The 22,302-nt window shown below is 44.6% G+C and overlaps 2 protein-coding genes across 2 annotated transcripts in view; one reads left to right on the top strand and one right to left on the bottom strand.

Annotated features, from left to right (window-relative positions):
• Positions 1–14,032: 14,032 nt before the first annotated feature.
• LOC130537964 (immunoglobulin superfamily member 2-like) lies at positions 14,033–19,695 on the bottom strand. Its single transcript, XM_057055157.1, has 10 exons — positions 19,393–19,695; positions 18,731–19,102; positions 18,226–18,642; positions 17,742–18,146; positions 16,771–17,142; positions 16,274–16,645; positions 15,604–15,996; positions 15,102–15,509; positions 14,393–14,797; positions 14,033–14,320 (listed from the first exon to the last, which is right to left on the bottom strand). Exons 1-10 carry the CDS (start codon positions 19,460–19,462, stop codon positions 14,130–14,132), a joined length of 3,405 nt encoding a protein of 1,134 aa, XP_056911137.1. The 5' UTR covers positions 19,463–19,695; the 3' UTR covers positions 14,033–14,129.
• A 1,701-nt stretch (positions 19,696–21,396) lies between these two features.
• Positions 21,397–22,302, top strand: part of LOC130538088 (kelch-like protein 6) — a 21,093-nt gene continuing 20,187 nt past the window's right edge. The window contains exons 1-2 of the mRNA XM_057055334.1: positions 21,397–21,820; positions 21,898–22,063. Coding sequence (XP_056911314.1) covers positions 21,570–21,820; positions 21,898–22,063 — 417 coding nt within the window. The 5' untranslated portion in view covers positions 21,397–21,569. The remainder of the gene's footprint in view (positions 21,821–21,897; positions 22,064–22,302) is intronic.

The raw sequence follows: 22,302 nt of genomic DNA, 5'->3' as shown, positions 1-22,302 counted from the left end.
TGCGGATTTTAATATTTTCAAAAGACGTTGGTTACTGTGCAAACTACAGGGGAGACGCATTTCGTATTTTATGTAGTGTTGGTCTGTATTATTCTGACTCTTGGCTTATTTATATAGGGTATTTGCGGTACAGTTGTTGTGGCTGAACTTACCATTGAAACAGATATTCTTTTAACTGGTGAAGAACTTCCTGACAGAAGGAATATCGGAGAACACTGTGAATGATGGACCAACCCCTGAAAAATAATAGGATAAAAACAGCAGGACTCACTTCATTGTATGTTTGTCGTGCTCAGAGGGTTCAGTTAGGGTGAGGGAACATTATGAAATAAAATTCAGTCTCTGAAAAAAGTCTGTACTTTCACTTTCTTCTAACATGACCACCACTGTATGTATCTGTTCAAAAATGACAACCTATAAGAGCTGTTCTGTCAGCCTGAGTTCTGGGTACTTTTGCACCAGTTTAAGCATCTTTTGAAGCTGTTAAGATCATATTATAATCAAGGGGTGTCAAAATAAAGGAATACAAAGTAAATCCTGCTTCAAAACTGCCATTAAAAGTGTTTATGTCTCTTCTTTATCCCAAAAGTCACCGTCTCATGTATAATTTATCCTGCAGGCAGCGCGTTGTATCGACACAATATGCTCGCAGGCTCCCATACACACAACTGGCAATGAGCCTAATGAGGTGACACACTCTCTGGAACTGTGGGAAATATCAGAACTTACACCTTCCCCCATTCCAGCTTCTCCCCTCGTCGTTTGCAAGCAGCAGTTTTCACCTCTCTTGATTCAGATCCTAAATAGCAAAGCCAATCATTACTTTGACATAAGCTCCAATTTATTTATTTACCTTCGCGACTTCACAGCTCCAATATTAGCAGGTTCTGAAAATAGACAGGGAGTTTGCATGGAAACGGAAAATAGCACAATGAGGCGACGGCGTGGAGCGGAGAGGGAGCGCTGATGTCTGGAAAGGACAGAAATACAGAACCCAAAAAGCTGCAACTTAGTGAAACCCACGGCTCCCTCTTGTGTGATACATAAATAAATGAGCAGGCCTCCATGTGCATGCGTAAAGGGATGGCAAAGGACCCATCTGTTATTCTCTTTATCTGCTGGGAATTTCAAACTCTAAACATTGTCTGAACATAACATGAACAGTCCTTTTTGGATGCAGTAAAAATGATTCCTCTCCCTTTGCTGGGCTCAGAGATTTCAGCTCAGATAAAACTTCCTGAACAACCAATGAGATGGGTCTATGCCCCCAGGCACCAGGGGAGATGTTTGCAGAATCTAGTTTGCTAATAAACCGTAACATCACATTTGACTAACAGTTTAACTGAAGTGTTTAACGACAAAGCGGGGGGAGGATTTCAGTCCTTCCTTGTATTTAAAACAGGAAAAACTGTGGTAAAAACTATGTTACTATTATAAAGAACATGATTTTTTGATCGGGCTTCTCCAAACCTGCACTTAATACAGAGCCAAAAAGAGCTGCGAAGGTAGGACATGTGCACCACACCTGATGTGCAGCACCTAAATTTAGCTCAGTTCTCCATAGACCCCTTATTGCACGGGCGAGCAGCGGCACAATTTGCACGGGCAGGCTGCAGAAGGCCAGCCGCAGCACTGTCTCAGCCACACATCACGTTCACGCTCCGAGACACCCTTCGAACCCCCCATGCCAGATTAATCACCATTTAAGTGCGCTTGCCCAGATAAAATAAGGTTTCAGAGGAATTTCTTGCATGTGAGATGGGTGTTGGGGACTCACAGTGGGTCTCCATGGAAACAGGAGTTGCACATGCATCGTGTGCGCCTCATAAAGGTCTTCATCACCCAGATAAAGGCTTAATTGCAGCATTCTTGTCAGTGTCTTGCATTTGAGTTTTGCCCGGGCGCCCTTTTTATTCAAATTTGAATATTTCAGTCCTGTTACAGCACTTGTATCGAGCTGGTGCCAGCAAGGTTAGACAGGGAAGCTGTGAGGGGCTTGTTTACTTATTTCATCACACACACATTTTTATTCCAACAGTAAATGAATGATTTATTGCATCTCGCTGTGCATTTTCAACCTCTTCTATTCTCACATGATTCTGACAGTTTTGCGCAGAGTCGTGTGTGCAGCCAGCACACACATTTGCACCAGAGCTTACACACTGATGTTGAGCGTCACTTCACATTAGATGGAGGCTAATCTGCGTTAAGGAAATAACCATATGTGTGAAGGTTTCTACCACGGGAAAATGGGATCACACGTGAAATCGCTTTGTTGACGAGAAGATCGGGCCCACGATGGAAACCATTACATAAATGATCTCTGAAACAAAGAGACAACTATAAATAAGTAAACAAAAGCTCTTTGTTCTGATGGAGTCAAAAAGCACCACAAAAAGCTTCTGAAATGACTGGCCGTATTTATTCTGGGAGGCCTCCCTGAGCGGAACCAGAGCGATGGGAAAATAATCCAGGAGGAAGATGGAATGAGGATGAACAGAAAACAGAGGCTGACCTTCATGTGAAACCTTTGGATGTGCATTTGGGAAGGTTTCTTTTATAAAAAACTTTATTTGGAGTGTTGGGATGATGATGGATCGTGCGTGACGAGCTATTGCTCCATTACGAGTCAAATAAGTAATCCCAAACCCATTCACCTTAAAGGAAAATAACGACCAAGTGGACAACAACAACCACATTCCTAAAGTTTATTCAAAACAATTCTCACTCCTTTTGTTAAAAAAAAATCATGTACATTACAGGTACATTACTTTGGACATTAACGGGAAAAGTATTTGTTACTTAAAGAAAGGCAAAGAGGAGAACATGTTTGTCATTTATCCTCTTCTTTCCTTGACCACTTCATCCCTTTCGTGGTCATGGGGAGGGTGCTGGAGTCTGTCCCAGCTGCATATGGGCGCAGGCAGGGTCCACCTCTCAATGACTCGCCAGCTCATCCACGGCCCTATCTGAGCATATGTGGGTTCGGTACCTTGCCCAAGGGTACTTTGCCAGTGCTCTGAGGGTGTCCTGGCAGCTCCCCCTACTACCAGAACACCTTCCATGTTTTGTCCACTCTGGGGCTTGAACCTAGAACCTTCTGCTTCTCAGCCCAGTCCCCAACAGTCTTTAGAATCAATGTAATATAGGACATGTTATAAAAACTGTGGAAATGTTAAATGTGTTTCAGGAGGAACGCAATACATTACTGACAGAAGAAAATTCCGCTTGGAACTTCCGGCATGGATTAGATGTATGGCTGCATCCATGTCGGCACTGAATCCCTCTCCAGCAGGATGTTTGCTATATGCAGCCTGGGGACTTACTAATTGTTAGGGTCAACCATAAAGCTAAATAAGGTCGATTTTAGGGCTTTCGCAGTGTGTGTGATCAGCTTGGTTTAACCTCTTCAGGTCGACACACATGTTTGAAGATGAACAGCTTTAATGGGTGGTTTATTATAATTTCATGCAGTTTAAAACATGTTTTACCATTATAAAAAAGCTTAGGGAGGAAACCTATTTTGGAAAACTACTTTATAATCCTCGAGCACTGATGTCAATCATTCAACCAATCCTTAATCCACTCACACGTATGCACTTATTAGATCATACGCAGCTTCTTCTAACGGACCAACATTTAGAGCCGCAGGTTTCAACACTGCTGGGTGACTTTGACACAGTGGACACACAGTCTTATATGGGCAAAAAGCTACAATTCAGCTGGTTCTAACGAGATTCCAAACAGTCAATCTATCTGGGATTTATTTTGAGCTGACAAAGTCGAGGTAAGACCTAATACCCTGCGTTTTCAAATAGCCTTTGGTTATTTACAGATGATCCTGGTGCTGTCAGGAGCCCATTCCCACACCAACTTTGCAGAGATTGTTGAATGTTGCTCAAGTATCAAATAATGAATGATGTGACAGGTACATTTGTGTGACAGTTAGTGAGGGTGCACAGTGTTAATAATGTCCCAGTGGTCAGCTCTGCTCCTAACGAACATCTAGCCGTGCATCAACATCAAGAATGGCCTCAATATTAATCAAGTGTCGGCACTGAAAATGGAAATTTGAGACCTGGATTGAAAAGTGATTAAAAGGGGGTCCTTTGTCAAGATTATTTGAGCAATACGCAGCTGATAATTACGTTATTTTACAACACGTTTGCTCCGTCTTCATTCAATCCTAAAGTGTGGGTAATTTATATATTCCATAGTCCCAAGGGATTTATATTCACTTGTATTTGCCAACTCATCTGCTACATGACGTTTTGCTATCACCAGATAAAGAATCCCTCTGGAGCTTGAACAATAATGCTGCGTAATGATATGAAGTAACAGTCAAACCTTTCTTTTTCCTCTCCTCACTTCTGAGAGTCGGTTCTTTCCCTCCTGTGTGAGGCCAGACATCGTTGTCGAATGGGCTTTGATTGTTTCTGCTGATTGCTGCATAGTTATTTGCATTCCTGTTTATGATTCCCTTTGTCTGCATTGAAAGTCAGTCACAAGCAGTTAAGCGGGAGCCCAAACCTTAAAAAAGGAATCAATCTCTCTAATGATACCTTTGCAGATGGATTTCATGACATCAATAGATTATTGTATGAATTCCTAATAAATCTTTGCAAGGACTAATATGCTGATTGAAATATAAGAATGTATACATAATTAAGTTGAATGTTTTAAATCTACTTTGTAAAATAAAACATCTCAATCTGTGGGAGTCACACAACTGACTGTCACACAAAGTGACACGCATGCACAGGCTCTGCAATTTTACAGAAAAGCTCATAGAGAGGGAGGTCATCAAGGTAAGCGCGTACACACCAGAGATTGCCTGGAAACACAAGCCTCCATTACGAAACAAAGGCACATTTCATCATCATCTCTCGCAGGTTCAGGCGTGTCCTTCTTACTGCTGGGTAACAACAACAAAGCAGACGCTATCTATCAACTCTGAGGTGAAGAAAGAACATTTGCTTTTTCATGAACAAACACTGAAGCAGTTTCAGAGATGCAAGTAAAGGTAACACCACCTCACACATACCCTTACAAAGGTTTGAGGTTCAGGGGAAACGAATGGGCTTTAGGGTCCTGGTGGAGCTGATGCATGCTTCTGATGCTGGCCATCATACATCAATTGCCATATAAGTGTGAATGAATAAGAATTGATTAATGTTTTTTCCTCCAGACTCAAAAGGGGTCCCACAAGGCTCTGTCCAAGGAGGCTCTTTTTTTATATAGATGATTTTGTGTCTGCAGGTGCTGGCTGAAGCATATCAGATGACAGATTTCTTTATCAGATGATAAAGAAATAAACACAGAAGGTGTCATGTATATCAAAATATCAAACATTTTAATTTTCATTTGCTGGAAAGCCACAAAAAATGTTTTACATTTAGTCATTAGCTTTGGTGTCTAAAATACCCAATATTATCCTCTATGTTCAAAAACATATGCATGCATTATCATTCATGCATTTCATATTTTAAAAGCAGAAACATTTTCTAACATTTACCACTGATCAGGTGTTAAACTTGGCATCATTGTCTTCTCTTGGTCATCTACACATGTTGACCTGTGGGAAAAAAAACTTTTAAAATAAATTCATTTAATTTTCTGAATTCACTCCTCGTTTTAATTTTTTCAGCCTACATTTGAAAGGACAACTTGTATTGCTGCAATGCTTTGCTGCCATCAAAAATGACGTTGAAATCTGACAGCAGACATTTGAGACCACAAGCTACAGGACAGGAGTATTAAATGATGTTACACTGTAGGTCACACCGAGGAGCTGATGAAAATACATTAGGTTGACAGGAAGTAAATCACAGAAGGGCATCTCAATTTAAAGCCCAATCTGAATTTAATCGGGATTTACTCCTAAGACGCACATCGGAGCGGACTATAGGACATTAAACCGCAGCATTTTGACTACGATCGCAGTAATCTGTGCCCTCTGATACTGAATCCAAACTATCAGATGGGAGTTAAGGATCTCAGAAGGGTGCTGTTCTGCTGAGGTGAAGCCTGGGGCGCTTTGAATGATCAGGTCAGTGTGATCTTATCTCTGCTGCCGAACAGAAGAAACAGGAGTTGCCGGCCTGCCTACCTCGGGCTGAGTTAAGCACTCTCCTATCTTTAACAAACACACTTGCATCTTCATTTGCATACACGCACGTGTGTCAATACAAGTGCAGGTTAGCGCACACATCCACCTGCTCCAGAAACAGCACCTCTGACGCAGGCGTGGGTGTCTGGCACCACCTGACAGGCACTTCCCCTTTAAGGCCGCTCTCTTTCTTCTATCCCATGCGGTCACATTTGCAGGATAGCTCGTGCGCCGTGGTTTAGAACACTTGGAATGAGGTTGTGTGGAAGGAGGAAGGAAGAGACCGGAGAACTTCATCATGTGACCCGCATGTGCTGACCTGCAGACTTATACGTGCACACGCACAGGCTCCTACAAGCTTGTGTTCAGGCTCAAAATAACAATCTGTGTCTCATCTCAGAGAAAGTCCTTCCATTTGCAGCTTAATCTCATTTGTAATAAAAGGTTTCAGACATTTCTGATATATCTGCTGCCAGCAGTTAGTGTGTCCACCTCCTCCATTCCCGTTGAAATTTAAACTGCCCAGTGTGACCAAAACCAAATGAAGGCCGGGAGGAAAAAACTTTGATTCTACGATCGGATCTTGCGCAAATACTCTGACGGATTGGTTAAATCTACGCGTCTCTCTGGGACTGCAGATGTTGTGCTCCAGCTGGGTCATGCATACATGCTTTAAACGTGTTGAGAGTGGCACATATGCAAAGCCTCCTCCAGGGCTTCTTCCCTTGCATGAGTTAGTGCATCTTTGTGTCAGTTTCCTGCGTCTGAACTTGGCAGGGCTGCAAGCAAAAGCACTTTAATTGATTTGGAAGTAGTAGCTGCTGGGATTGCCTCTCACTGCTAAAACATGCGTGACAAACAGAAATCATAGCAGCTTATTACCACATCAAAGGGGGCAACCACCCTTTTCCCATTTATATAAAACCAACTGGCAAGTTTGATGACACTGAGCATTTTTTTTCAAATAAGGAAAACTAATTTGTGTATTTCTTTTTCGCTGCGTCAGGCCCAGATTCTCGGAGGGGTTCTCGAGACCATTACTTACACACATCACAGTGCGGTGGGGGGGGTGGGGGTGGGGGGGGTGGGGGGGGGGGGCAATAACCACAGCTGATCTTTCCTGACAAAAAGACACGGTTGATTTATGTGCCGCAGTTATTCATTACTGGAGCTTTGTGTGTGAGTGACATGAGCTCACAGTACTACTGTCACCGCCTGCTCTCCGCAGCCCTCCGAGCAGACGGGCTCGAGCCCAGCATGAGGTTCGGTTCTGGGGTAAAGAAGCTGCTTACAAACAGAAAAGCCAATTACCGTGCACGGTATCATGAAGCACTATGGGCCCACTGTGGCTGAAAAGATTCTCTGGATGAAAGACTGGTGAGGTTGCTGTGGGGATAACCTGCATGTCAGCCCTCTGCAGCTTCTTTTACACCAATTATCAGCGGGGTCTTTAAAGCAGCTAATGCTGACATGCTGTGATGAAACTCCGTGTTTTACACCCTCGCTTATGTGATAATTATAATATACTGTTCGGAATTTGTTGTGCCTGTAAAATAGGGCAAGTCTCCATAGCTTATGACATTTACACTCAGAAAACTTTTAACCAGGAGGAAAATAGAATTTTTTTTGTGTTATTATTTAAATTTAGCTCAGTTAAATCTGCACATAACCTCAGGTAAGACTGCTACAGCAAATAAATGAACTGAAAGTTTCCAAAATGGTGGCAGGCTGTGTGTAATTAGACAGAGACTGGCAGATGATGAATAAAAGAAAAGGATCATGGGACCTCTCATTACCTTCATTACTAATGACCGAGCCTGCTGCTGCTCAGGACTGGAGAAGAATTGACATGCCAACACAAAGATGTGGTCCAGACCATTTCTGTGCCCCCGAGGTCTACTGTGACACACTGGAAGATCTTGATGACGTGTGACAGTTCCGCTCGCCTTACTTTCACATTAACCAGCAGCTCAGACAGGCAGAAGACGCCCGAGTGAGATAGATGGGAGAAGACACGTCTGTGGAAAGTTAAAGATGTTCCGTTTCATCATCTGGTCACAATGAAGCCTACAGAACAAACAAAGAGCTGCTGATTGTGATTAAAGTATATAACGTACGCATTGTGTTTAAAGTTAAGGAGACATTATCCCCCCTATTATTTACTGAAACTATAAGTGGAGAAACCATTTGGAGTTTATTACCATTAACAACCTGACCCTCGACCCCGTACTACTATGCTTCATTCTCCAAACCTGTCATTATGAATATATTCATAGACCTGGCTGAAAATGAAATATAATTAAAATTACTACCAGTCAGCTTTATGTATGATTTTTCTTTATTCTTTTACTACTTACTACTCTTAAAGAGTAGGTTTCCATGGCAGCCGGAGGATGGTATCAATGGGGGATGGTCATCAGCTTTCCTAGTTGAAATGATTATGCATACATCAAACATCAATATGCTACAGTGTGTATTTGCTATGGAAATACAGAAGACAGGGATTTCTAGCATGTGACAGAGGTTCTGAATGAATAGGGCGAGAGATCTGCTGCCGCTGTATAAATCCATATTATGGTATGTGCTGCGTATGTAGATGGGGCTTATTGATGCATCATTTATGGCACTTTGCTCTTAACTGCTGCTTCATCCTCTTTAGGGTCGTGACTCGTGAGGGAGAGAGGGGTCGCAGGTCACCGAAGAGTTGCACTCTCATCTGCAGCGCTTCAGAAGTTTCAGTCAACCCACTGTTCGCATCTTTGGACTGTGGTTGTAGCCAAACTATGCAGATCCAATGGTCTGGAACCCGCACTGGTCCAGAACCGAACACGTGATACGAACCCACTGTTCTAACCCCTGCGCCGCTCCCACCATCGCGCGGTGTTTGTCAGCTAATTAGCAACATGAGTCAGTGTGACAGCAGCCGAGGGAGAGCCTCACGCAGCAGAGCGCCGGTTCTGATGAGTGATGAAGAAGAGGCACCGTGACAGCAGCTAAACCACTGTTAATGAAGACACCCGCTCGTTGTTGCGCAGCTATCTTTGACAGCCATCGAATCTGTCAGGAATCCATCGCCCAGGCTGTGGAACCAAGACATTTGCCTCTTGTTGACTTTTCACAAGCACAAAAGCAAACTATACAGAAACAGCAAACACAGACTTTCTCTGGTTTTAGATGGATCTAAACTTTTCTCTTTTTTCCCCCATTTTTGTCTATTCAGTTTCAGTTTATTTTTCCACACTGGCAAACACCATAATCTCCAGTGAGAGCAGCTAAAACACTTTATTAGTTTTAATTTCTTTGGTGTTTGTCTTTCTCTCATGACTCTGAGTGTCAGTGTGACAAAGACAGCCTGGTAATACATAAACTACCCAAAATAAACGAATAATAGAGTGAGACTGAAAAGGCCGCTGTAATAAAAAGCAATAAAAAATATCACAGAATTTTATTAGATTGTGTGGGGGAGAGAATGCTAAAGAAAGGCTTTTCCTATGGCAGCAGCAGAAACAGAATCAGGCTGCTTCTCTTCCAGTGTCTGTCAGGAACACTCTATTGTTTACAGCAGTTAAAGTCCATCTGACCGTGACATTTTTCCCTCTTGTGTCCTCCAGACGCGCGACCTTGATGGGCGTAGAGCTCGAGGTAAGCCTCTAGTACCGGGGGTCGATCCTTTGGCTGATTAACAGTTGCATGGCGTGCTGATAGAGCTCCCCGATGGCGCCGAGTCAAATGTGTTGCCCTGTTCCGAGATACCGACAAACCAATGTTTCGGGAGCTGCTGACATTTTTCTCGCTCTGATCCCCCACCTAAGAGGCCTCTCGTCTGCAGCAGCCAGGATCAAAATCAGATAACATCAGAAAGTGCAGACTGTTGAACGGCTTAACCGTGCCCCCTCCCCCCCTCCTTCCATCCAGAAAAGTTCACGCCAACAACTCACGTCGGAGAATTACAGCTGTGCTGAATTGCCGCTCCGGCTGATTTGTCGAGTGTTGCACCACGGGTGCCGCTTGGCTGTGATTGCAGTTTTCAGTGCATCATCTGCAAGCCAAAGGAGGAGACGTGCATGGCAACCCCCACTGCATTTGTGTGTTTCATCAGTTATTCACACTGTCAGTGTCACAGGGATTTCTTTGAAATCATTTTCCAATGATTTATTCAAGAGAATTTGTGAATGATCAAATATAAATGACAACAGTTGTGGTAGTCAGGATTATCTGCGGGGCGTGCACCACAGGAAGGCGGCACACATGGTAGACACCCATACAGCCCTCTAAAGCCCCAACGGTGGTTTGCTTGGTTCGTTTTGTCGGCTCCAGAAAGTGTGTTGGACTTCTACAAGCGACAAACAACAACAAAAAAAATCCATTTATTGGTTGTCAGTCGGATGGAGACGTCTTTGCTGCCTTGTTAGGGTGAGTGGTCTCTGGAGAAAAGAAATGTCCAAAACGGAGCTCAATCAAGAGCTACATCAAATACAGCATTTTATTCATGCGTGTACGGGCTCGATGGAGTTTAAGCAACAAAAGCAAGGACAACAAAAGGAAAATTGATTTCACTTTGACAGGTGAATCGATATGCACTTGTTTGTGATGACAGTTGTCATTTTCTGTGTTTTGGGGGCCTATTCTCTGTCAGGGGAGATCCACATCCTACAGCACACATGGCTGAAGGCAGCAGGAACACACAAACACAAATACGTAGGGTTTTCCTACACACTGTGGCAGTACACGTACAGAGAAGCCACCTTTGTTGTGCTCATTGTTGCAGGGTCTTTATAGTAAAAGACAAAATAACAGGAGCTCTGGGTTTGTTGAGTCGTCCCTTGACAGAGGCTGAACAGGCTATTACTTCATATTGCACCATTTAGGCTGTTTTTATTTTGGAGGCTACTTCTACAAGTTGGTGTGGTCTCTGGGGATGCTGATCAGGCTTTGAGAAGCAACGGCAGACAGCTCTTAACAGTTTAGAGGGCATTATAAAGCCTGTGTCTCGGGGCACTGGAGTAAAAAAAAGATCATTAGGTCTTATTTGTGTGACCGTGACAGTGTGGCTGTCACCCACAGTGAGAGCGGCACTGACGTCTCCCAGGCGCATCTATTCTAGGTGACAGCCTGAAATATCACCTTTACTTCCAACCTCTTCGGCTGTCCAAACACTGGAGGAAGCTTCTCCTCAGTCTCCTCCTCTGAACAAACTCCCACCACCCTCTGGAGTCCAAGGAGAATCGCATTAATGTACAAAATGTGAAGAGCGGAGCAGAAATCTGGAGTTTCCAAGTCTCAGATCATTATATTTGTGGCGCAGCATGATCTGAAGGGCTCTGACTCATCCTTTCAGTGTGTGCACCTGTTGCCAGTGTACAGTATTGGTAACGTTTCAGATAACAACAGCGCCCTCTAGTGGCGACAGACGCACCGGCACCGGCGTCTGTTTGTATCTGGCTGTGAGAACTGGCAGTATCAGAGACAGAACGAGGCCATCGGGGGACTGAGAGGAGTTTTGGACATGGCACTCGTATTTTAAGGAAGCTCTTGCATAATTTGTGCAAATGGAAGTTTAAGTGCGTGTCTTTTTCTCTCTGCCGTTTTACTCTCACCACAACCGGTACAGATCATCCTGGGATCACTTCCGCCATGCTTGACATCTGCGTCCCGCGTGGTTAAACTGGGGTTTCCACTTGCTATTGTTATACAACAGTGAAAAAAGGCTGAAAAATGGGATTTATGCTAGAAACCAAGTCACAATGACAAAATCTAATTAAGGTATGTCCTATTCAAAATCTTTCTGCAGGCATTCTGTATAATTTTCAAATTGCATGTGACACAAATACACTGCAGGGCATAAAAGCTCCGACCAAGTTTATGGTAAGAGTGGAAATATCAAGCTCATAATGGTTTATCTAAATGTTTGCTCACAGGACGATCATTGGCTCACTGTCAGAGGTTGTTAGAGCCGTTATTGTTCACCATCTGTGCATCTCTGCACCTGTTTTACCAAAGAGCAAACACAGAGCAGCTCTGGTGAACCATGAGGAAGTGTTGAAGGATAACTGAAGCAGCTGAAGGTAATAGTATAACACTGGCACCAATATGGTTGCCATGTCAGTATACCAACCACATACCCTGCTCTTTTACCTAAGTGACCTGCTTTGACTTTTGCTAAACTCTTACCGCCCCCATTAGTTTCACATGTGTTTTATTCTTTTGCGCCCCTAAAATGCTGCATATGAACTTGTAATGGAAAAACTCAGATAACAGTGATCCACTGCCCCACGGAGACAGAGCACTGTGCTGATGCCAGCTCAGATGCGGAAGGAAATCAGGGCGGAAGAGATGAAACTGATTAAAGCATCCAGTCACATGTTGGCACACTATTATCTCACACCATGGAGTTTGAAATAACAAGGGCAAGGATTGAAATAAAATCTATCAGATTATTTGACTTCATTCACAAAACGAGAGCTGATTATGTTTCTGCACACTGACGTGACGAAGACTTCATCCTAAAACCTGATGCCAGGGCACAGATGTGGCTGCACGCGCTGATTTGTCCCCCTTTCCTCTGGACTCTGCGGCGCAGACACAAGCATTGATTTGCTTTTTAAGTCCAAAGTTTCTTTGTATGCTCAGACGAGCATTACCATGGAAACACAAGGGCGCTGGATCAGGGTAAAATTAAGAGGAAGCCTCTGAGAGGAAACGAGTCATCTGGAAATGTAAGAAGATGCCCCATCCCTCTGTGGTGACAGTCCTCTTAAAATCCTTTAATATCACTTTATTCTCTCTCTCTCTCTCTCTCTCTCTCTCTCTCTCTCTCTCTCTCTTCTCTCTCTCTCTCTCTCTCTCTCTCTCTCTCTCTCTCTCTCTCTCTCTCTCTCTCTCTCACACACACACACACACACACACATGCACACGCGGGGCCACAGGTCCCTGCCCTAACCATAACATCCCAAATGCCTCTATAATCCTAACTCCAACCTGAACCTAAAACCAATCCAACCCAAGACTTATACTCATGTTTTAACCCTCTGAAGTATTACGGCCCCGCAAACCTTTTGCAAACTTCGTCCCACTTTGTTAGTTGGTACTCAATATGTAGTGAATGTGAGGACCCCCCCCCCCCCCCACACACACACACACGCGCACACACACACACACACGGCTTCAGTTGCACAGATGTAGTCATAGTAATGGTGGTGTGTTTAGTGTAGTGTGCGTTTAATTCTATGGGTTCTAATGTTTTTCCTTCCTTGTTTGTTGGGCTTTTATGTGACACTGTTTTCACAACATTGATCTTGATAAGTGATCTTAGATCACTTATGTAAGTTACAGTAAGCATCAGCACCAGTTTGCAAATAGAAGTAAATCCCCCACAAGTAATCAATTGTGGTGTGTAAACACTCGGATGCATGTGACCAGCAGATGCACAGCGTGCGTGTATGTGAGTTACCGCAGCATCAGACATACTGAGGAGACAGTCATCTTAACGAACCGCCGAACACTTCCTGCATGATTCACACCTCTGTCGGGCTAAAGAGAACAGTTTCAAACACATTTACCACATTTACCATTTCTTTCCCCTGTCTGTGCTTTGCTGCTCTGGCTCTCACATGCACACACAGCGCTTCATCAAAGACCCAGTATCACACAGCCTGGCGTGTTTGCTACATGAAAAGGAATATGTCACAGTATGTTGCTTTGTAGGTGTAAAGCTACAAAGTTGATCTGCTGCCTAGCTCAAGCTGTCCACTGCAGGCAGTAAGAAGCTTGCGATTATGCAAATAAGGTTTAGTCGGAAAATGAGAAGTGTCTATTTATTTCAAATGTAAATGAGTGTCTGAGATCCAAAAAGTCCAAGATAATAACTCAGATACAAAGCCCTCCCAGATGTGCAGCAGATATTTAAACAATGATCCCTGTTAATTTCTTTAAATATGTGTGATTTGATGCTTATAACAACTCAAACAACTCAAGTAAGATTGTGTAAGGCGTAAAACCACTTGGATTTCTTGTCCCTGGTTTAGTCCTCCATGCAGGGTTTGGTATTCAGAGACACTTGTTCTGTCCAAAAGTCTTTTTCTGGCTTCTTTCCTGTCCTGCGCATCTTCAAGATCAGCACATATACGACAGAAAGAAGACAGATGAATATTACCAAAGTAATTATGATCCACGTAAGTGTCTTGCATTGAGAGTCAGAAGCGTCCACATTTCCTGCACAAAGAAAGACACAGATTAAGCATCACCTCACATCAGCCACATCGCTGCACTCAAAGATGCGTTTACCCGGAGAATCCACAGTCGGTCCAATGTCAACGGTCCAATGTCCAGACCTTTGTGTTGCGATCTTCCTCCAGCCGTGAGACAGAGATGGAAGCCACTCCTCCACCTCACAGAAATACATGCCAGCATCTTCAGGAGCTGCCTTTGACACCGTCAGGCTGTAGTTGTTATGCAACGGGCGGCTGAATCGCAGCTGATCGCGCTTCTCAAACGCCTGCAGAGTGGAGTTCCGGTAAGCTGTGAATATGGGACGACGTTGGTTTTCCGCGGACTTTTCCTGCCAGAACCAGGTGACCTGGAACTCAGAGTCCGCACTGGACTGTTGGGTGATGTGACAGAGAACTGTGAAATCCTGGGATGTGCTCACATTCACCTCCACATCTTCCTGTACGAGGGTGAGGTTGGCGCCTATTAGGAAGCAAATAAAATAAATAAAACAAATGAGTGTTTCTGACTTGTTTGTTTTAAATTTCAGAGCTGACAAAACTGCTGCTTGTGTGGTTGAAACCAGGAAAAAGAACATGTGATCATGGTGGTTTTTGGGCGCGTGACGACAGTACTGAGGGCAGGGCTGCATCAGGAGGTTTGGAGTCAGGTTAATGAAGAAAAAAAGGAACACTTCCTATTAATCCTACATAAACATTATGAATGATTGTCTAACTTGCAAAGCTACAGAGGTCACCTCAATGTTTACTGTGGCCTTGATTCATACCTGGACCACTGACAGTTAACGTGATGGGGCTGGAGCTCTGCGAGGCCTTTTGCTGCCACTGGCCTTCGTGATCCAGCTGGAATAGCTCAATCTGGCACTTGTATGTGCCACTGTCTCCCTCCTGAGCTGTTTGAATCCCAAGATGAGAGCTCTTCTGCTCAGGTCTGGAGAGATGAAGCCGCCGCTGCAGGCCGCGGAGCCCTGGATCCTCTGGGTAACTCAGCAGACCTGTGTGATCCAGCTGCACCAGGGTCTTTGTGCTGGAAAGATTCCCAGTGTAGAGCCAAGAGACTTTGTAGAAGTACGACGGGCCTGATGCGCCAGAGCGGAAGCCACACCGAAGCGCCACGTCCTCTCCCTCTTTTGCAGCCAGCGACTGCTGCTTTGGGTACACATGAAGGTCATTTTCTGGATGATTAAAGAGCAGGGAGAAAGAAAATCAATCAAATTATTCAGGTTTTGAAGCCTCTGACAGTGTCAGCACTTATGGAATTAAATATACCAGGTTCAGTAAGTGTCAGCAGAATTGTTCTGGATGCTATCTTGAGTGGATCCCAGACGTTCTGAGAGGCTTGAAACCATTCCACAACCTCACAGGTGTAGGAGCCTCTGTCTGATATATGAGCATGGCGAATAAACAACCAAAAGGTCGGGCCCTCGGAGCGCATGATGCCTAGTCGCTGCCTGAAGCTCGGCTCCAGCTGGGATCCAAACATCACCAGAGCATTCTGGTCCGAGCTGAGGATGGTCTCATTGCCGTCCTCTTTCTGGAGCTGCCAGGTGACAGCATAGCGAGAGGATGGAGACGATTTTGTGAGAACGGAGCATTTCAGCGCTATGTCGGTGTTAATGCTTTCCGTCACGGACGGGGCAGAGGTCAACTCAAGACTGCCCACTGTGGGGGGAGACAAAGACAGCTCAATGAGGAGACACAGTCTCATGTTTCTGCACGGTGACATGTGGCATGAATAGGATACAGCTTTAATCAGAATTTACATATGCAAAACATTCACACACTTCAGCTTTGTGACCACAGCTACAGAATATATATTTATATACAGTATTTATTATAATAAATCATTATGGACATCACCAAAAACCTGTTTCTGTCATCAAATTTGGTATTTTCTGCCATGTTATGAGGCATTTAGGTTACTTCCATTTTGAATTACCTGGGTTCTCCACATTAATAGCCAGCGGGTTCGATTGAAGCAACCTGCGGTACACGCCGTCCTGGAAAACCGACACGCTGCAGCTGTAACTTCCTGCCTCCGTGTGGCTGGCGCCGTTGATGAGCAGGTAGTGAAGGACTTCATTCCGTTTGCTCTCCACTTTAAGCTGGTAGCGGCGCTGGACTCCGGACCAACTGATGGAGCCGTCGGCGTACACTGTCACGATGGTGTCCAGGGGGAAGTCACCGCGCTGCAGGGTCCAGGTCAGCACCATGGGCACGTTCATCTCCTTTACCTGACATATCAGAGTCGCGTCTTCCCCCACGGTCACCTTGTGGTTCCGACCTATAAGCCTGAGCTTCAGGAATGAAGCTGAAACAGCGCAGCAGATAGAGATTTAGCACGGATGAACTGTCTGACGGACACATCAAATATGCAGGAGGCCTCATGAATTATTCTGGAGCGATTTGTTCTACGCAGACGGAGCCGCCGCTCACCTGTAGGAGCCACGGTCACATTGGAACTGATGAACTGGCTGTTGGTCTTGCTGCTGCTCTTCCACTCAGACACGACGCACTGGTAAACTCCAGCATCAGCAGGCGCTACCCTGTCCAACTCTAGTGTGAACGTGTCTGTCGCCGGGCGCGCTGCTCTGACATGGCGACCCGCAAACGCCGGCCCTTTCTCCACGACGCCGTCCTGATTTAGACTAATCACATTGGTGAAGGCGGCCGCCGGTGGGGATGTCGCCTTGTGTTGCCAGGTAACAGAGAGCTGACCTTGGCCTCCGTTGACTCCGCAGGTGAGGCTCAGCCTGTCGCCTTCTTTGACAGTCAGAGAGTTTTGCATGTCCAGGGAGAACCCGCCCTCTACCATTACACAAGGCGACAGCATGGGCACAAAGTTGCTACAGTTTCAGCACTTACACATCGACCACAAGCACTTCCTTTTGAACAAAATGTTTTGTCTAGTCTTCTTCCGGGAGTACGTAATACGTTTGTGAGGTTTTGATGCAACCAAACAAATCAGGAATAAGAATCCTGAGCGTAAAGACGGGCAAAGGTACGTTGCACTGTTTATCAAATGTGAAAAGACAAGCAGGGACCTTTATCTCTTATTTTAATGTATGACGAAATATATTAATTTAAATGACTATCTCTAAAACGTGATTAAAGAAGTCACCTGCTACAGGCAGGAAATGCTTACAATATTCCACACACACAAGCACACTTAAATGTCTTTAAAGTGTGTGAGGAAACATTGATACCAAGGAAAGGTCTCAGACAGTCATGAGGTAACCATTCAGACTCCACACAAACAGGCTGAAGTTCAGCTAAATATAAAGGTAAATTATGGAAAAGTAGCACAAAAATATGTGTAACTGGACAAATGGAGCAAAGTGCACAGTTAAATTAATCCTGAAGGTAAGAAAAGTTCTGAATAAATCAATGAAATAAATTTGTCTGACCTGGCGCCGAGATTTTGATGTATTCAGGATCAGAGTCTTGAGGCGTTTCTTGCTCAAATCCACCATCCTGGCCCCTGAGCTGTGGCCAGGCTCTGCACATGTACTCTCCCTGGTCCTCGGTCCCAACAGGCTGCAGTACAAGACTGTAATCCCTGACTCCTCTCCGGGCCACCTGGAGCTCTCCACGCTCTGCTCTGGCACTGAGCTCAGAGCTCACAGACAGAATGCCTGAGGGACCGATGCGGGCCAGTTCAACGCTTCCCCGGAACCAGGCAACAGTGAAGAACTTCTCCTCCAGGTTCTGAGTGTCCAGGCTGCAGGAGAGAGACAGATCCTGTCCCTGCTGCAGAACTTTGGGCTGTGCCGACATTCTCACCACCAGCGATGATGTTGCTGGCAGCACCTCTGTTGCAGACAAGGACACAGTTAGACAAAGAGGACAGTGGACCCGAGCTGCTCTGAGCTGAGCACATCTGTGTCTAACCTCTGGCTCTAACACTCAGTGTCAGTTTCTCAGCCTCCTTCTGCGTGATAGAGTACCACGAGCGGTCAGGGTCTTGGATCCACTCCTGTGCTCGGCAGTAGATCTCGCCTTGGTCTGACAGCTTCAGCTTAGCAAATTTGAGCCTGTAGGTGCCCTCTCCCACCTTATCGAGTCTAATCAGGCCATCCTGGTAACGGCCTTCAAACCCCGGGCCTGCGATCAGTGTTAAATCTCTGTCCAGGGACATGATTGGACGGGGGTTGTCCTCGCCACTCTTCTGGAGGTACCAGGTGAGGGACAGATGGGTGTGCTGGACAGTGTTGCTGGAAGCTCGACATGTAAGAGTGAGAGCGTCACCTTCATCATAGCTCAGCGAGGTGGGACCAGGCGATGAAACAGTCAGAGAGTCGTCGATCACTACGGGATCACACCAGACACAGAGTCACACGTTTGCCACCTCCAGCTCTCGTGCTCCATTTAATCAAAGACAAAAGGAGCAGATTACCCCTCACTGTCGTCTTAGCGTTGTAGGTTCCATCATAACCTTTCTCTGGGTTCTTGACGTAACATTCAAATTCTCCTTCATCGCTCTTCTGCAGGCTCTGTATCTCAAAGACAACCGAGTTTGGCGTCACGTGTGTCAGACTGACCTCCTGGTTCCTCACGCGCTGCGAATACGTGGCGTAGCTGAAAAGGTTGTCGTGGGTGCTGATGATGTTGATTTCAATTGGTTTGGCCGGCATCGTAATACGGAATTCAAATTCCTTATTAGTGTGGTTGTTGGAAAAGCCACTGGTGTTGCAGGTAATGGAGAGCAGAGAGCCAACCACGCGATACAGAGGCCCAGCCGGCGCCTCGGTGTTGACTCTAGCTTCTCCTGAGTGAAGAAGCACAGATCTGGGCTTGTTATTCGTGTTTCATAGTCTGTGTAATGGCTTCAGCTTTTCATTGAGGATCTATGGATACGGATTTTCATGCAAATATATATTTAAAAAATTCTGATTAATGTTGCTTCAATTATTGTCGTTTCTCGAAATCATATTAACTGTAATGAATTAACAAATTCTGGAAACACCGCAGCTAAATATCTATTATGGTTGCCACCAAAAAAAATTGCTCACTAGGTTTCCATCCAACAGCAGAAAATAAATGTGAGCTGTTACTCACCATAGTGCAGAAATAACTCCAGGAAAAAGAGCAAACAGGCGTTTCTAGAGGGTTTCAGTGACCAGTTCATCCTGAACACTCAGCTCACACCGGCTGCGACTAAGACCTCTATCTGTGTTTTGACAGTCAAGTGTTCAGTGCTTCCTGTTTTGTAGGTTGGTTTGATTTTTTTTTCTTCTTTTTTTTCTTCTGTATAATGAGGGCTATTCTACTTGGAGTTCTGCCTATTTTGGATAACAACATAAAGCTTACTCTCAAGGAGTCTAGAAGGTGAATTGTAATTTTGGGAAAGGTATTGTGGCTTCAATGTTAGACAGTGGCCAATGAGAGTTTTAGTCTCTGTCTGCGGTCACATTTACATGATGCAGGCAAACTATTGCATAGATGAGACAATAAGAGAGTAGTCACAGATAAGAGCCATGCAGGGTTGAATTGTGTTGCTAGGAAACCAATTTCTACATGCACTTAACCGTCTCATTCGCTTTGGCCGTAAATGTGATCAACTAATAATGAGGCACCAGTGCCCCCCAGTGGCGAAGCTGTGAGCAGCATGTGCGCAGCGGCAGGTTCGAGAACAGATGAATGATCTCACATTTCCTTTTCTTTCTCTGGATGTTTGCTTAGATCCTTGCATTAGGCTTTTCGGTTAAAGGACCTTTTATGATAGTTTCAGTTAAAAAAAAGTTTATTTTCTAAAAATGGCCCTCACATGGTGATTTTATCTAGGTTTTTAACGTTTCGTAATTTACTTATTATTAATTTGTTTTTTCTTTATAACGCTGGTTTTACATTTCCCTGAGAAATATTATCGTTTTTGAAGTGTGACTCGAAAATTCCTCTACCTTTCTATCGTATGAATGATTAAATTTACACCGATATTGAAGGATTTTTAGAAAAGAATTTAACGTGTATATATTTGGATTTCGTTCGTATTTTAGTTATGTTGCGGAGTTAAAGACGCAGGACTTGCCGCGCCACTAGAGGGCGGTGCAGCACGGTACCCTTCTACTTCTGCATATACCAATAATCACAACACTATTTTCAAAAGCACCTTAAGATTTTCTTTTCAATTTTGAACTAATGTCCATCCTGACGTAAGGGATAATTTATTTGATTTAGATGACATCATTGCTTCTCTTGATGATTTATCTGGAAAGTTAAAAGGGGAGATCTTCATGAGATCTTCAACGGCATGAATAACTCAGTGCTTACTCACCATAAAACAGCCACTCCCTTAAGAGGAGCAGCACAAGCTGAGAAGCGGATGATGAATCCTGCTCGCTCTCTCCTTTGAGAGGATCACAGACCGCCATTTACTGAAACATCATTTCCAGATGCTTCAGACAGCACGAATGACATCAGAGGATACACGAAGGTCAAATGTCACTGCAGCCTGAAGCTTCGTGAACATTAAAGCTCAAGAACTTCAGCAGCAGATCAGCAGTTCAAGTGTAAATTGAGCAGACACAATCCTGAATCTTTCTTTTTTCCCTACTGCCGCACTTTTGAATTTTGATGTAATAAAGTGGAAATCCCCCGGAGAGCCCCTGCACCCACCAAGGTTGAAATTCTCCCTCACACACCTCATGACCTCTTATTTACATTGGTTCCATCAATGGAATGGAGAAGCCTGAAGAGAAAGAACAGGAAACTCTGATCCTGAAGGTCAAAAAAATGAACTTGCGTTTCGAAAGCGATTGCAAAGCTAAAAGCTTGAGCTGGAAAGCTGAAACAAACACTGGAGGGTGGACACTAGAGGCAGAAGACCCCTCTGAAGTCACTTCAGATTTTAATCTCAAATATATATATTTTTATCAGAAACTACAACTATACTGGGAATATATGGGTTGCACTTTATACGGGTATAAAAGTGGCATTAGGATCTACCAAGAAATTGAAACAAAAGCATTAAAATAAGTGTGGGAGGCTTCGCTGCAGCACTAAAACACCAAATTGAGCAACATTGGAAGAACAAGACAAACCACAAGAAGCAGAAGCTGAGAATGAAGCAGTGCAGTGTGTATGTATGGTCCTCAGAATAGGAAGTACAAAGAAGACAGGAAAAAACATCCCCGTCTCAGTGTGCGACTCAGCTGTTGCAAATGTAAACCGCAGCACTTGTTTTGTTCCAGTGCAGGTGCCACGTAAAGAGCTGCGAACGCCAAGCCTGCTGTAAGATGACAACCACTCTGGAGCAAACCACAGACTGTCCTCTGCCCGTTCACGGAGGAGACGCCAGTCCGGAGCAGGAACATCTGACAGACACAAGTGAGCTACACTGGGAAGATGGAGGTCTGCCATCAGCCCTTCAGAAGGGGATGGAGACCCTACGGGAGCGGCGAGAGCTCACCGACGTGGTGCTGAGCGTTGACGGTCACGACTTCCCCTGCCACAGAGTCGTACTCGCAGCCGCCAGTCAGTACTTCAGGTAAAGATCCTGCATCTTAAACCTTTGTTACACCGGTTCTGTTGTGTTGCTTCGGGTAAAGCGTCTTCTGTTTCTAGGGCGATGTTTTGTAACGGTCTGAAGGAGAGTCATGAGGAACGTGTGGAAATAAAAGGCTTGGACAGTGCGACAATGTCAGTGCTGCTGGACTACACCTACACCAGCCGGGCCCACCTCACACACGCAAACGTCCAGAGAATCCTTGAAGCTGCCAGCCAGTTTCAGGTACAGTTGAATATAAAGCTCCAGCTGCACTTTTTTGCATAAACTGGTCTTTAAGATGAGACTTTTCTCCCCAACACTGACTTCAAATATTTACTTTGTGTTTTTATTCACTAAAACTAAGAACAGGAGCCTTGAAGGCCTTTAAACGCACAATGAGCCGCCACGTTTGACCTTTGAATATTCTAAAGCTGTTGATATAGTTCATCACAAATGTTACGAGCTGCATCCTAAAGTTCCTG

The sequence above is a fragment of the Takifugu flavidus genome, chromosome 1 (assembly GCF_003711565.1).
Source record: "Takifugu flavidus isolate HTHZ2018 chromosome 1, ASM371156v2, whole genome shotgun sequence".
Lineage (NCBI taxonomy): Eukaryota > Metazoa > Chordata > Actinopteri > Tetraodontiformes > Tetraodontidae > Takifugu > Takifugu flavidus.
The sequence above is the reverse complement of the archived record's forward strand: the minus strand, read 5'-3'. Positions and strand labels throughout refer to the sequence as shown.

Excerpts from the sequence above, each read along its gene's own strand:
- LOC130537964 (XM_057055157.1), bottom strand. The coding sequence starts at position 19,462 with ATGAACTGGTCACTGAAACCCTCTAGAAACGCCTGTTTGCTCTTTTTC. Across the intron at positions 17,143-17,741 it reads CATCAAAATCTCGGCGCCAG|AGGGCGGGTTCTCCCTGGAC; the intron begins GTCAGACAAATT and ends GTGTAATGGTAG. Across the intron at positions 15,997-16,273 it reads TATTAATGTGGAGAACCCAG|TGGGCAGTCTTGAGTTGACC; the intron begins GTAATTCAAAAT and ends CTCCCCCCACAG.